The 15,298-nt window shown below is 47.0% G+C and overlaps 1 protein-coding gene across 2 annotated transcripts in view; it reads left to right on the forward strand.

The window, feature by feature from the left end:
* The first annotated feature begins 8,421 nt into the window (after positions 1-8,421).
* Positions 8,422-15,298, forward strand: part of KIF5A (kinesin family member 5A) — an 84,556-nt gene continuing 77,679 nt past the window's right edge. For both annotated transcript variants that reach the window (XM_053296591.1, XM_053296592.1), the window contains exon 1: positions 8,422-8,833. In XM_053296591.1, the coding sequence (XP_053152566.1) occupies positions 8,705-8,833 (129 nt within the window). In that variant the 5' untranslated portion in view covers positions 8,422-8,704. The remainder of the gene's footprint in view (positions 8,834-15,298) is intronic.

Raw genomic sequence — 15,298 nt, forward strand, 5'->3', positions numbered from 1 at the left:
CGTTCTCTTAAATACCCTGGGCCTAAACTGTTTATGGCTTTATAGGTTATAACCAGCACTTTGTATTTTGCCCGGAAACATATTGACAGCCATTTATGTATGTATGTATGTATGTATTTATTTGTTCGATTTTTAGACCACCCTTATAAAATAGCTCAGGGCAGTTCACAAACATCAAAGACCCTTTAAAACAATTTAAGAGCACTGGAAGGCCAGGCCAAACAGGTAGGTCTTTAGGGCTCTCCTAAATTCCAATAAAGAATTCAAATTATGGATGTCTGCAGGGAGTGCATTCCACAGTCCAGGAGCAGCTACAGAGAAGGCTCGCCTCTGGGTTGCCACCAGAAGATGCTGGTGGCAACTAGAGCCGGACCTCCTCGGATGATCTTAGTGTGCGGTGGGGATCAGACCAAAGAAGGCGCTCTCTAAGGTAACCTGGACCTAAGCCATTCAGGGCTTTAAAGGTAATGACCAGCACTTTGTATTTTGCCCGGAAACATATCGGCAGCCAGTGCAGCTGTTTCAAAACAGGCATAATATAGTCATAATATGGTTGCCCCGGAGACCAGCCTGGTTGCCGTATTTTGAACGAAGTGAGGTTTCCGAACTACATATAAAGGCCGTTGTAGTTCTTTTAATATAGGAGTAATATAGTCTCTTCAAGATGACTAACCAACCTGGCTGCTGCATTTTTCACCAAATGCAGTTTCTGTACTAGGCACAAAGTCAGCCCCACATAGAGTGCATTGCAGTAGTCAAGTCTGGAGGTTATCAGGATACACACTACTGTTCTGAGGTTGTTTATCTCAACTGGTGCATCAGTCAAAGCTGATAAAAAAGGCTTCTGGCCACTGCCTCAACCTGAGACAGCAAGGAGAGGTTTGTATTCAGAAGCACTCCCAGAATGTATATCTCTTCCTTCTCGGGGAGTGAAACTCCTCCAGGACAGGCAGATCGAGGTTGTCTCCTGAGCTCCGATGCTACACAATAAGTACCTTCATCTTATTTGGATTCAGCTTCAGTCTATAATTCCACATCCAGCCCATTACCATCTCTAAGCAGGCAGTTAGGAAGGCTATGCCTTTTCCTGATGACATGGAGATACAGATTATAGAGTGCTTTCTAACCAAATGGTGCCTCCATATCTGCTCATCTGCCTCTTCCTCCTCCTCCTCCTCCTCCGGTGACCCCTGTATTCTGGGCCTTCTGCAGAGAATCATGCCATACTGCCCAATGAAAATAGGAAAGTTGCAATTAGGAGAATATACCCTGATTGACATTTGAGGGGATGGGGCAACATAGTGCAGTTGAAGTGAACCAGCAAACAGTACAGTGCCATGAGTTGATGTGCACTTCTGCCAGCATTTACAACTGCTGTTAACCTCATTAGGAAGGGAACTTGATGCTGGTTACCTAATCTAAGAAAGCTTCAAAAATCAAAATTACTCTATGTCTTTAGCTTTTCCTTTCAACTGGAAGTCCCTGGCCATACTGTTGTGTACCTTGCCTGTCTGGTCCTCTTCCTGCCTGTCATCACCCTCCTCCTCCTCCTCCGCCTCCTTCTCCTCCTCCTCCTCCTCCATCATCATCTCAGCCCTCCTTTGATGGGATGCTGGAACGGGGGCCATGCTTAAGCATCTGGGAGGCATTATTGGCACTCTTTTATTAAGTCTATTTGACCAGGGCTGGAGTGATCAACAAATGTATTTTTTTAATGGAACACACTCTTTTAAGAATTATTTGTGTCAAACATTTATCAAAATGTTTTAACAGGAAGGTGTACTGTGCAATGGAAGGAATTGGAACTTGATGTGGTGAAGTACTTATGCAGCATTCTGGGAAAAGAAGGGGCAATGCGCAACTTAATTATTATGCTTCTTAGACACAGCAGCCAACTAGGTCTCCCTTACAGAATGTGCACAACCAGATTCCAGGAGGTTGTGACAGGAGGCATGATACAGTAGGGAGGAGGAACCCACAACATTATAGTACAGTTCATGCCATCATGCAGACAGAGAACTGCAGAAGGAAATTCCCTAAGAACAGCAATGAGTGGACTGTCCACATTGTATCTTGCTCAAATTCCTTGCATGAGCCCAAAGAAACTTGTGCAAAAAGGCAGGGGCGTAGCAACTATTGAGCAAGGGGGGACAACTGTCCCCAGGGGTCTGGGGGCCCCCAAAGCTCACCTTCGGCCAGGATACCCTCTTGCCTCTTCCCGCACCAGCCAGAGAGCAAAGCTCTCGCCAGCTGGGCACACAAGGCACACCTCTCTCTTCTCCAGCCAGCACTTCACACTGGCTGGGAAGGAAGGGACCCTTCCTTGGCTCCTTCCCTACATCTATCCTAAGAGGGATGGACTCTTCCCCCCCCCCGGCACTGGCCCCTCCCTGGCATCTGTCATCAGACACAAGGGGGTGGGGCCTGTGCTGAATACAGGGCTGTCTCAGCCCTGGCAGAGTTTCATTTCTCCTGTCAGCGGTTGATGGAATTGCTGGGAGGGAGGCCCTGAAAAGGAAATCCTTTTCAGCGATTCTGCCAACCACTGAGAGGGGAAATGAAATTCTGCCAGGGACATCCAGGGAAAGGAGAAACACCCAGGGGCACGGGAGCTGTTGGTCAGACATTGTCCCCCAGTCCCCACCAAGCTCCCTACGCCCCTAAAAAAAAAACCCCTTAGTTCCCAAGTGCTCTTAGGGAAGAATAAGCAGCAGGTGTTCTTGCTGTTATTGTGTTATGTAGGCAGGGTCCTGAAGGGGGCAGTGTGTCCTGTCACGTTCCCATCCCATCATGCAGCTAGAGCTTCCAAATCTGACTGAAAGTAGTCCTGGAATCTCCCCCACCCCCACAATATGTTTCACAATATCAAGCCATTAACACCTGCTGGATTGCTTTCAATAGTCACCTGGATATTGACGCTGGTACTTGGACACTCCAGGCCAATCTCAAAGGGTTAGAAACCCTGCATGCAGCAACAGTACAAGCTGTACCCAGACATTTTGTCAATTCTGGAAGAGGATCCATAGGGAGAAGCCCTTTTGAGTTGCCACAGGATATACTCACCAGCCACTTCCAGCTTAGGCAGCTCCAAAAGCCTTTCTTTTGCAAGTGGTACCCATGGGAAGTTGGAATGTGAGCAGCTTTCTGCCCTTCTTTCCCTTCATGCTAAAGTGAGGAGCTGAAGCAAAACGAGGAGCTGGGGGTGGGGGTGATACGAAGGTTTTAATTGCACTTTTGATTTGTCTACCCTTCATTGGGTTCATTTGCTTCAGTTACCAACATTGCTGCAGATTTAGGATTACCATCTTTCACAGGTCAGAGGCCATCTTTGCTATGTTTAGCCACTGCTAAATAATTTAAGTGTATGCAAATCCAAAACTGCTGGCTGTGAGGATGTCATTTGAATTAAAGGGCAAATGGATTTTATCCTAAATATTTTATAGATATCTGCTCCATCACCAATAGTGTGCTGCCCAGTTCCCAAATGATAGCTGGGAACAGCCTTACAGATGCAGTAAGTCCACAAAAATTACCAGCCCATAAACATTTGCACAGGGGCCTTCCTGTCACCAAATATCAGTGTAAGCTATTTGGACTCAAATGAGAAAAGTACCAACTCTCTTCCAAGTTACAAAATAAAACTTAAAAATCCATGTCAAGTGGTCATGTCAGGAGGCATTTCTAATGTGCCTTATGGGTGCGGCTATTAGGCTGGGAGTTGCTTTGCTGTAGGAAGATGGTCATCATGCTGCTTGTTCCAGTGTGGTATGTGTGGCACGAGGTGGTTCAGACAAAGGCCCAACCACACACAATAAGGACATGTGCTTGTTGTCCTTTGCCCCTCCACTAAACTAGTATTTACTTACAGTGCACATAGAGGAGAGGTTTGGACAAACTGCCCACCCCCCTTGCAATTAGAGAAAGAGTGCATTGTATATCAGAAGAGGGAGAATGATATGCATGCTCACTGTGTGCATATGTCCTTATTGTGTGTGGTTATTTATGTATTTATTAATAAAATATTTGGGTCGGAAGATAAAGTATTGTCCAAACTGGCTCTTTGGGGGCCTCGGTCCACATGCAGTTGTTTAGGGTCTTTCATGTGACTGGGAACCTATGTGAGCTGTTGGAAGTGAAGGACTCGCGCAGTCTCATGTCTCAATGACAGAGGGGGACACAGATTAATGAGTCAGAGGGCTAGAGGAGTCAAGACATTGGTCATCCCTTCTCTACTGCTCTGACACTATCCCTTTTGATATGTAGATTGCTACTCTCAGGGACTTCCTGCCTGCCTGCCTGCCTGCCTGGCCACTTCCTCTTTTCCTCTCTTCTCCCTTGCAACACACTCGCTCCTCTCTCCCTGCACCATGTGTGCAGAGATGCAGAAACCATCCATCTGCATCCAGATAGATTAGAGCAGTGTTTCTCAACCACCAGTCCCTGGACCGCTGCCGGTCCCCGAAGGGTTGAGTGCCGGTCCCTGACTGGGAGTCAACCCCCCCCCCCACTGAAATCAAGGCACTCACTTCCTCAATTTTGCACATGGCACGGAAGAAGAAGAGTATCACGGAGGCGTGGGACCCTTCTTGTGCCTTGCCTCCACGTGCTGCTGAGATCTTCCTACAGCTATCTTATTCCCTATCTTTACAGCTTCAAACTGTATGCGATGTGGGGGCATGGAGGAAAAAGTATGGCAGTGGGCGCCACTTGAAGGGCTGCTGGTTCTTGCATGCTCATTGTTTGCAGCCAAAGGTTGGTTGATTGAAACCTAGCTGCCTGTTGTGGTCGAGGCGCCTTGAGAGGGAACGCTGTTTCCCTCTTGCATCAGTGGGGCTTGCTTGTATGTTGTTTTCATTGGCCCCATGTAGCTTTTGAATTTTTCTAATGGCCCAACATCCCCTCTCCATTGAGTAATCACAAGCACCTCCACTCCAGACATACTGGAGACAAATTTGTTCACCCAGGCTTTTAGATTCAGGGGTTCTCAACCTTGGGTACCCAGACGTTGGTGGACTTCTACTCCCATAATCCCCAGCCATAATGGCCAAATGCCATTGTTGTTGGGGGTTATGGGAGTTTAACTGAGGGACCCAAGGTTAAGAACCCCAATATTCCATGTTTGCAAAAGATTCCAAATTTAATTATTTTAATGCTTATATTATTTTCATTCTAAACTGCCCAGAGATGCAAGTTTTGGGCAGTATAGAAGTCTGATAGACAGACAGACAGACAGACAGACAGATAGATAGACTTGAAACCCCTTTACTAACTGCTGGTCCGGGAAACTGCGCATGAAGAATGTAGCGGTCCTTGAAACTCTGCACGAAGAATTTAGCGGTCCTTGACTCCAAAAAGTTTGAGAAACACTGGATTAGAGATCCAATCTCTCCACTTTCCTATCTAGAATGGAGTTAACTAATAAAGACTCCTTATATTGATTTGAAACTATGAACTGGCTCCAAGTTTCTTTTACTCTTAGCATACACACATGCCTAGGCAGACTCTGCTGTGTTGTGCCTCTGTGCACTCTGCTGTAATAGAAGGGTATTTTTTACCAGAGAGAATTCCCAACATGAGCAAGGGTCCTAGTTGCTTTAAGACCCTACCTGCCTACAACTGTAGAAAATATTTTCAGATCTTTCATGGCACCTGCTCCTCCTTTTTTCTTCTAATGCCTCGTGAATGCTTGGAGGGAACAAGTGAAAAGACATTGTGGGGGAAGGAGGATCATAAGAACATAAGAACAGCCCTGCTGGATCAGGCTCAAGGCCCATCTAGTCCAGCATCCTGTTTCGCACAGTGGCCCACCAGATGCCGCTGGAAGCCACAGGCAGGAGTTGAGGGCGTGCCCTCTCTCCTGCTATTGCTCCCCTGCAACTGGTACTCAAAGGCACACCCTTGAGGCTGGAGGTGGCCCACAGCCCTCTGACTAGTAGCCATTGATAGACCTCTCCTCCATGAAGTCATCCAAACCCCTCAAGCTAGATGTTAGTGCTGGCTTGGGAGTAAGACATATTGAACTCAGTCGGACTTACCTTTGTGTAAACAAGCATAGGTTCAGACTATAAATGGCAGGAAAATCTACTAGCTCTCGGACCATCTCTCTATGGGACAAAGGCATATTTTGAAAGGTTCACTGTGATTATGTATATGAAATTCTTTGAACACTCTGAAGTGTGATGATATTCATGCTAAGGGTTAGTATGATTTACAGAATGGCAGCGGCTCATAATTAGAATTAATTGATTGAAGCCCAAGTCAAAGGCAGATTTAAAGTAGTCTTAAACACTGGCTGAGCTTCTAAAGAAAAGGAGTCTTCTGTTTTAGTTGCCATCTTGGCTTCAGCGTAGCATGAGATGGCTGCAGGGACGATGTGGCATCGCCTTCAGTGTTTGCAAAGGTGAGGTGGAGCATGTGGATGTGTGAGAAGAATCAGCAATCATATAGCATCTTCACTGATGCTTTGATATAGCCTTTCTGCCACAGCATTCATGTATAATGCAGGTCACTGAGTGCAGGAGTTTTCAGCCAAGGGAGCTTGAACACCTGGGGGTATGTTGAAGCCCCATATGCGGTGCACAGAACCCTCCTGCCTGCCTGGCTCACTTGCATGGTATATTATTGTCTCTCTCTCCAGGAGGGGAGGGGGAGGAGTGTCAGGTAGCATCCCTCCTTCCTCTCCACGTGACTGGCAGACACTGTGCTCAGGCTCGGCTCAGCCCTCCCACGCCTGACAGGCTTGGCAATAAGGGCACTGAGCATCAGCCAGCATTTCCCTTGCTGCTGAGCCTGTCAGTCAGGCTGAGGGAGAAGCGGGAACCGGTCATGTAGAGAAGCAGAGGGAGAGGCAGGGACAGGGCAGGCTTATGCTGTGGAGCCATAGCCAGGAGGCACCAGAGGACAGGAGGAAGGAGGAAGTCACAAGATAGTAGGGTTGGGGATTTTGTTGGTTTGTATTTTGGTGGTTGTTGTTACCTGATTCCAAGACAGATTAATTTAGCTTGTATTCTATTTCCCTTCAACTTTGATAAGACTTACTTATGGAAGTCACAATTCTTGGCTACTAATATGGGGTAGCTGAAGTTTTGAGATCATTTATTTATTTATTTATTTATTTTAGTATATTTGTATGCTGCCCCAAACTCACGTTTCTGGGCAGTTTACAATAAATACAACACAATTAAAATCTTAAAAACAGTTTAAAACAAACTCAACTTTAAAATCTAGTTAAAGGCAATTGTGTCTTAAGAATAAGGCTTAATTTCAGCCAGGGCTTCATTCTAGGATGTGTAAAGTAATACAAGTAAGAACTAACCAGCCTACTTTCCTTTCTCTGTCTCTACAACTGGACAAAATTTGGTTCAGATTGAGGTCCACAAGTTAGATCTCTTGTACCTCAAATGTTCATGTGTCTGCCATCTTGGATCGGGGTGGATGGCATCATTACAAACTATATCACTGAGGTGTCCCTGTGTGTCACTCACTACAGCTGTAGCAAATTTGGTTCAAATCAGTTAGACTGTCCACAAGTTAGTGCACGTGCACCTAAAAAGTTTACATGTCTGCCATCTTAAGTTGGGGTGGATGACATCATCACAATCTTTGCCATTGAGGTGCCCCTATGTATCCCTACAGCTGTAGCAAATTTGGTTCAAATTGGTTAAGCGGTTCGCAAGTTAGCCCACTTGTGCCTCAAAAGTTTACGCATCTGTCATCTTGAATCAGTGTGGATGACATCATCACAAACTACACTGTTGAGGTGTCCCTATGTGTTCCTACTTCTGTACCCGATTTGGTTCATATTGGTCCAGGCGTTGCAAAGTTGATAGGAGGAGACACACACACAGACTGACACACATGGACACACACAGAGAGAATGTAGGGTGATCTCATAAGCCTAAGCGAAAGTAGGCTAACAAAAAGGAGAGCGCCTCTGAACACATGTAAAATTCCCTTCCCTCAGCACTAAATACTTGTGCACAGATTGATACATAAGATTTCTGAGATGCATGGTCATCCAGGCAGCATCTCTTATCTTAGAAATTAAGCAGTGCAGTGCCCAGGAAATATACAATAGATTTTGCCAATGGAGTTGTGTACAAAAGGGAATTTCAGGAAATGCAGTATAGGGTGACAAACTAGACCTGCCAAGATTTCTTCCTCTTCACCGCTGTGGAAGATTGCAGGAGCCCTATCCTCCTTCCCATCTGGTGGTCAGACATACAAAAGACAAAACCGGAGCTAGCTGGAATACAAAACATGGGTGAGGGGCTGGCTGGGGTGAGCCATTCTCTAAATAATAGCTTCTCTTCCACCTTAAGGCATCTGAGGTTGTTCCACCTTAAAAGCTGTAGCCCAGGTCTATAGCCCATCCCTTTTGCCTGATGCTGATGCTGCTGATGCCTGCAGTGGGGGGGGGGGCGGGTTTGGATGGGCGGTGATGATACAGGCACTGCAAGCAGCATCCCGGAGTAACACAGGCACGGAGGACCCACCAGCCCAGCTGAGAGAGCCCACCTGCTCTGCTGCTGCGGGGTGACAATCCAGAAAGAGGGTCTCCTTGTTACAAACGGGGAGCACCTGCTTGCAAGCGCCCCTTGCCTCTCTTTCGCCTCTTCCCCGTGCCTCCCCTTCGCTTGGGAACTACATCTCTTCCACCTCTGCACTTCTTAAGCCACGAAAGCTGCCCACCTGCCCAGCCAGGATGACGGAAATGATCAATGAATGTAGCATCAAAGTGCTCTGCAGGTTCCGGCCGTTGAATCAGTCAGAAATCATCCGGGGAGATAAATTCATCCCGGTTTTCCAGGGGGATGACACCGTCATCATTGGGGTAAGCAAATGCTGGGGCCATGGGGCTGGGTTGGGAGCTGCTGCGATGAGCATCGTGTGGAAACTGGGTACCAGCTCTGCCCCTTGGAGACAGGCCTGCTTTGTAAGGCAGCAGACTGCCCTTGGACACAAAAGCGCATCCTTTTAAAATCTGGCAGGTTTTTAAAAATTGTGTGTGTTTAAAAAAAACAACCCTCTCTCCATCCTTGTTTTCTAAGGAATTCTCAAGTGGAAACTTAAGAGTACAATACAAGCATGCTTATCTGGGAATAAGCCCCACTGAATACAGGGAGGCTTACTTCCAAGTAAACATACTTCGGATTGCACTGTACATCTTTGTGCTAAGAGAAAAGTATTCCTGTATAAACAAGAACACTTTCATATCCCTAGAACATGGGAAGAGAGGTGCTTTGAGTTGATTTCATTGCCTGGCTGCTATTCCATCCTTAACCCTGCAGACCTGAAATTTCTGGGTGTGGCTAGCTGAGCCACTGACTTGGCTACTTGGAAGGAAAGAAGAATCTTTTGGAGCTGGAAGGGCCGGGGCGGTGGCGGGGGGGACACCTTCACTTCCACAGCCGAATCCTTTTATTTGTCCAAATCATGCTACTGCCCCTGAGGTTTTGTCCTCCAAGAGTTGAAAGGTTGCGATATCTATGTGTTTTCTTCACCACCACCAATTATGGCTTTCCGATGCTGCTGCCCCATCACTCCCCTCGTCGCCACCGCTGTGAAGTACTCCATATTAACTTGCATCTGTGCAATACAAAGCTGAGGATTAAAATGATGCAGGTGACTGGCTAAGGAGGCTGCAGGTTGTTTACTCCAAACTGGCAACGCCCCATGTTTGTCCCCGTGGTCTCTTTGTGTGTCAGTTGGCAAGATTCTGGGCTTCTGACCTTCTGGCTGTTTGCATCTTTCCGTTGCTAAAGATGCCCTCCTTGGGAGGGTGGAGCCCTGGTTCTCCTGAGGGTGAGGATGGTTATGGTGGCATAGCCAGCCAGCTGGCTCCAGTGCCCAAGAGTGATGTTTCCTCTCAGGATGTGCCTTTGACACTATTGTTGCATTGCTCCCCTGACATAGTCTGAGGGCTATGCAATGTTGCATATGTGGCATGGAGATGGGGTAGGGTTGTCACTATGTAGGGTGCCCAGCAGATGGACACCCTGCTCTCACAATGCCTAGCGTATGAGGAGGGGGTGTCCCACTGACCTTTTGCACAGCTGCAAGGAAGGGACCCATTGAATCCCGCTTCTGAACTGAAGGGGTAGAAGCTGCTCAAGGTGACCCAGCTGCTCATGGCATGTGTGGGGATTAGAACTCAGGCCTCCGCCTAGTCTGCTGTGGCTTCTGAAGGCCTCCCCATCCTTTTGCTGCGGAGAAAGTTATTCATCTGCATGCTAATGGGGCCTGACTACTCTCCCACTGCACAGGCAAATTGAGCCCTGCCGTGTCAAGTTTATTTCCCACTTGGGTACCAAGTTATTCTCTCCTGCCTGGGCTTGGAAAAAAGAGGCTGATGGCAGGATTTTGGAAGCCTCATGATTTGGCGTAGCCATGCTGCAAAGTCATTGGTGGTTTGAACCGAGGTTTTTTCCATGAGGCTCCTGAAATAAAGGGGTGTGTTTTGCCAATTAACTCAGTTTATTTTGCTCGCATTCCAGGCCCTGAGCTCTGGTGGCTACTTGGCCATTTCAGCCTGGCAGTGGCACAACTAATTTTTGTTGTGCATGTCCGCTTGGGGTTTTTCAAAGCCCAGACTCCTAGCCAGACGATTTTAAATGTATGTATTTTGAGATGAATTCACTTATGGAAATTAGCTGTGGTCGGGATTTTTTAATTCTCTCTGTGGGAGGTAGCGACCATTTTCATGCCTTACTGGTGTTTTCTTCCTTTGGAAGAAAACACCAGTAAGGCATGAAAATCGCTGTAGAGAGCCGGCAGCAAGATGGGGTCCTGCCTGCCTGCCTGGGCTCGGCTGCTTTGTCATCCCTCAGAGCAGTGACAGGGAACAGTCGGTTCCTTCCCAGAAACCACTCCCCTCCATTGTGCTCAGCTCTCTTGTCCACCACTGGACCTGCTTTATGCAGATGCTTGCTTTTCTGCCGTTGGAATCCAGACCTTCTGCCTTGTGCTCCTCCTTTCCAGCCTGGAGATCTTGTATAATCATTGGCTGTGGCGACCGCTGAAACTGCTTGCTATTTTGCAAACAATTGTTGGTATCATGGAGCCTCTCCCAGGCTTCTAGATCCATAATTGGCTTTTACTTGGGGTGGTAGTGATAGATAGGGTAAAAAATCATGCCATTCTTAGCAAAGCATGCTTTTTCTTTTTTCTTTTTTTTTGGATGTACTGATTTTCCCGGTTTTGTGCTGAACAAATGCCTCTAGGCTAAAGGTTGCTTTGCTGGTAACCAGATCTATTTCACTCAGAGAGGCAGAAACTGACAGATTCCATGTCTTTTACTGAACATTCAGGTGGAATAATAGGTTTAATGAACTCAAATGTTTGCTCACTATTTTGTGACACTTTAGTTGGTCCTCATAAGGGGTATTGTATTACTATTGTTTGGGGTCCCCCAGTCCCCTTGCGGGCTGTGACGTTTAATTGATTCAAAAACTGGTAATCAAATTTTAAAGCCCAATTAATTAGGCAGCAGATTTTCTAAAAACTGCAGATGGAAAGCTCTGTCTTAAGAGGCATCCCACTTTTTTTCTCACAGAGGATAGAATGCCTCTTCCAGGAGGATGCATGCTACAAAACATGGGTGCATAATATAAAAACAAAAAGGTTATTCACCTGGCCATTTTTCCTGGGGCCGGGGAGGGCCTGGGGGAAGGCAGGAGCCTGCCTGTCTTTCCCCATTAGAGCCGCTCCTGGGCTCTGAAGCACCATGCACCCACACAACCCATGCACAACCTCTCTGGGAGTGATGGGTGAGAGGGGAATGCAGGCTGGGGGGTCCTCCTCCTGCATCCCACAATGCACCGTGCAAGGACTGCAGTACATTGGGGGATTTCCCTGCTTCCAGGCGCTCCTTCTGCCCAGTTGTGTGGATGCTTGGACTGCCAGAAGCCTGAGCGTCTCCACGAAGGGGCAGTGAGGGAAGAGGGCTCATGCCCTCTTCAGAGCCAGCGTGGTATAGTGGTTAGAGTGCTGGACTAGGACCGGGGAGACCTGAGTTCAAATCCCCATTCAGCCATGAAACTAGCTGGGTGACTCTGGGCCAACCACTTCTCTCTCAGCCTAACCTACTTCACAGGGTTGTTGTGAAAGAGAAACTCAAGTATGTAGTATACTGCTCTGGGCTCCTTGGAGGAAGAGCGAGATATAAATGTAATAATAATAATAATAAATAATAATGCATGCCCTCCTCCCTCTCTTTTAGCCCAGGTTAAAAACCTGGTCTACCAGGCTGAAGAGTGCTAGGTTCAGGACCATTCCCAGCGCTTCTCATGACCATCTCTATTCGGGTAGAGGTTTGTTGTGAGAATGACCTCAAAGTGTTGTATCCTAAAAGAGCTAGTAATACTGAAGCAGCACTGAAATCAATGAGACAAGTTAGTCATAACTTAGTCCCATTAATTTCTATGGGACTTGAGATACAATCCATTAGAGGATGCTTCTTGCTTCAGAATGATTGTTTTTATCCCTCTGAAAATTTAATTCATTGATTAGTCTGGTGAAACTTAGGATGTGTTTATCTGAGCGTTGCCCTAGGTTTTTTCCCCCCTGATGGCCCAGCATACTTACCTGCTGATAGTATTTCACCCTGAAAAGAAATAGGCCACAGCATCTGGATCAGGGCTTCGTAACCTTGGCCCTCCAGCTATTTTTGGACTACAACTTCCATCCTCCCCAGCCACAGTGGCCAATGGTAAGGGTTGATGAGATCAGGGCTGCACAACTTTGGCCCTCCCACAGATATCGGACTATAGCTGTTGCAGCCCAGTGTGTGTGTGTGTGTTGCACAGCCTTGATCAAATTAACCCCACACGAGTTACATACCACTCAGAACAGCTAAAAGGGAAGGTGGGTTTGCTGTTAACCAGGGAGGAAGAACTCTTATTTCCAGAAGACTGGTCATATGGGATGCAGCTGTGGATAGGTCCTCTCGGACTGAATATTTATTTATTTATTTATTTATTTATTTATTTATTTAGATTTCTATACCACCCTTCCAAAAATGGCTCAGGGTGGTTTACACAGAGAAATAATAAATAAGATAAGATGGATCCCTGTCCCCAAAGGGCTCACAATCTAAAAAGAAACATAAGACAGACAACAGCAGCAGTCACTGGAGGTTCTGTGCTGGGGGTGGATAGGGCCAGTTACTCTCCCCCTGCAAAATCAAGAAAATAGCCACGTTAAAAGGTGCCTCTTTGCCAAGTTAGCAGGGGTGAAATCTCTGTAGTATGGAGGTTAAACAAGTGGCGTGGCACGAGAAGTCCAGCGGTGAGGGTTGCCAGGTTTAGACCCAGAGACGATCGCTTTCCCTTGAGGAGTACTGAAGCAGCAAAGAGAGGCTGCTGCCCATACACCAACTACACGGTTTCTTCCCAAGGCCCACTGTGAATTTTACCCCCCACCCCCACCCCCTTCTGCTGAATCAAGTGGGACGTTAATTCTGTCCCACAGCAAATGGTTTAGGAGGTTGAATGAGAGGACCTGATAGGAAACCAGGTAAAGTGGAGTGGCCGGAGCCCAGCAAGGTTGGAGAGGGCCCTGAGACAAGAAGTGAAGGTGGGCACTTGCCCCTCCCCTCCCTCCTTCAGAGAGGGGGAGCAAGGAGCAAGCTGTACAGAAGCTGTACCAGCAGGAATTCGAACCTGGCCAGTGGACCCCGCTCCCTTGGGGCCCAGGCACATCCCCCCCTCACCTCCTGCACTGCCACATTCACTTATAGCTTCACCCCTGTGCAGTAGCAGAAATTTTATGTTCTCTGGATTGCTACCTGGTAACCAGGCCATAGTTCTCATTTATTGTTTCCTGGCTTTTGTTCCATTGTTTGTCTTTATTAAAAGTACATCTACCCCATGGGCCCTCACAAGAATAAAAGAAAGCAAGATCAAGACATTCCACTAAATGAATAATTATAATCCAGGACAGATTAAAATAACCGTTTAGTAGAGAGCAAAGATCACCTTCCTAAAAATGGAAAGCTGGACTGACCTTTTGAATGTTGTAAGAGGTTGCAGTGCATGTATGACCCAGTTCTCAAGGAGGAGCCAAACCTGACTGGGCTATACCACTTCTGACTGCAGGTGGGGAATCACATAACTGAGCATTATGTTTCTTTGATCTTTCCACATAAAGATTAGAATTTAGTCTTTTCCGGTGCGTGCTAGTTTTCTATATGCAAGGAGTTATTTATTTATGGTAAAAGGTAAAGTGTGCCCTCGAATCGGTGTCGACTCCTGGCGACCACAGAGCCCTGTGGTTGTCTTTGGTAGAATACAGGAGGGGTTTACCATTGCCTCCTCCTGCACAATATAAGATGATGCCTTTCAGCACCTTCCTATATCGCTGCTGCCCGATATAGGTGTACCAGCAGGGATTCGAACCAGTTTATGGTACAGAGGAGCATTAAATCATGTGAGCTCCCGCCTACAGTCTGAAGTACTGTGGCCCAAACATAGGAAGCACTGACTGTTAGAATTAGACTTTGGGGATACCTCCAAGATGATCGGGGCCCATCTAGTCCAGCATCCTGTTTCACACAGTGGCCCACCAGATGCCTCTGGAAGCCTACAGGCAGGAGTTGAGGGCATGCCCTCCCTCCTGCTGTTACTCCCCTGCAACTGGTACCTTTAAGGCTGGAGGTGGCCTATAGCCCTCCAACTAGTAGCCAATGATAGACCTCTCTTCCATGAAGTTATCCAAACCCATCTTAAAGCCATCCAGGTTGTCTGCTGTCACCACGTACCTCTGTTTGCTGGTCCTAAATTTCCTGGCAATCAATTTCATGGAATGACCCCTGGTTCTAGTGTTATGTGAGAGGGAGAAGAATTTCTCTATATCCACTTTCTCCACACCATGCATGATTTTATAGCTCTGTATCATGTCTCTCATCAGTCATCTTTTTTCTAAACTAAATAGCCCCAGGTCTTGTAGCCTTGCCTCATAAGAAAGGTGCTCTAGGCCCCTGATCATCTTGGTTGCCTTCTTCTGCACCTTTTCCCGTTCTACAATGTCCTTTTTTAGATGTGACGACCAGAATTGTATGCGGTACTCCAAGTGTGGCCGCACCATCGTTTTGTATAAGGGCATTATAATATTAGCAGTTTTATTTTCAATCCCCTTCTGAATGATCCTTTGCATGGAATTGGCCTTTTTCACAGCTGCCGCACATTGAGTCGACACTTTCAACGAGCTATCCACCACAACCACAAGTTCCCTCTCCTGTTCAGTCACCGACAGCTCAGATCCCATCAACGTTTACTTGAAGTTGGGGTTTTTCGTCCCA

The sequence above is a fragment of the Hemicordylus capensis genome, chromosome 2, assembly GCF_027244095.1.
Source record: "Hemicordylus capensis ecotype Gifberg chromosome 2, rHemCap1.1.pri, whole genome shotgun sequence".
Classification (NCBI taxonomy): domain Eukaryota; kingdom Metazoa; phylum Chordata; class Lepidosauria; order Squamata; family Cordylidae; genus Hemicordylus; species Hemicordylus capensis.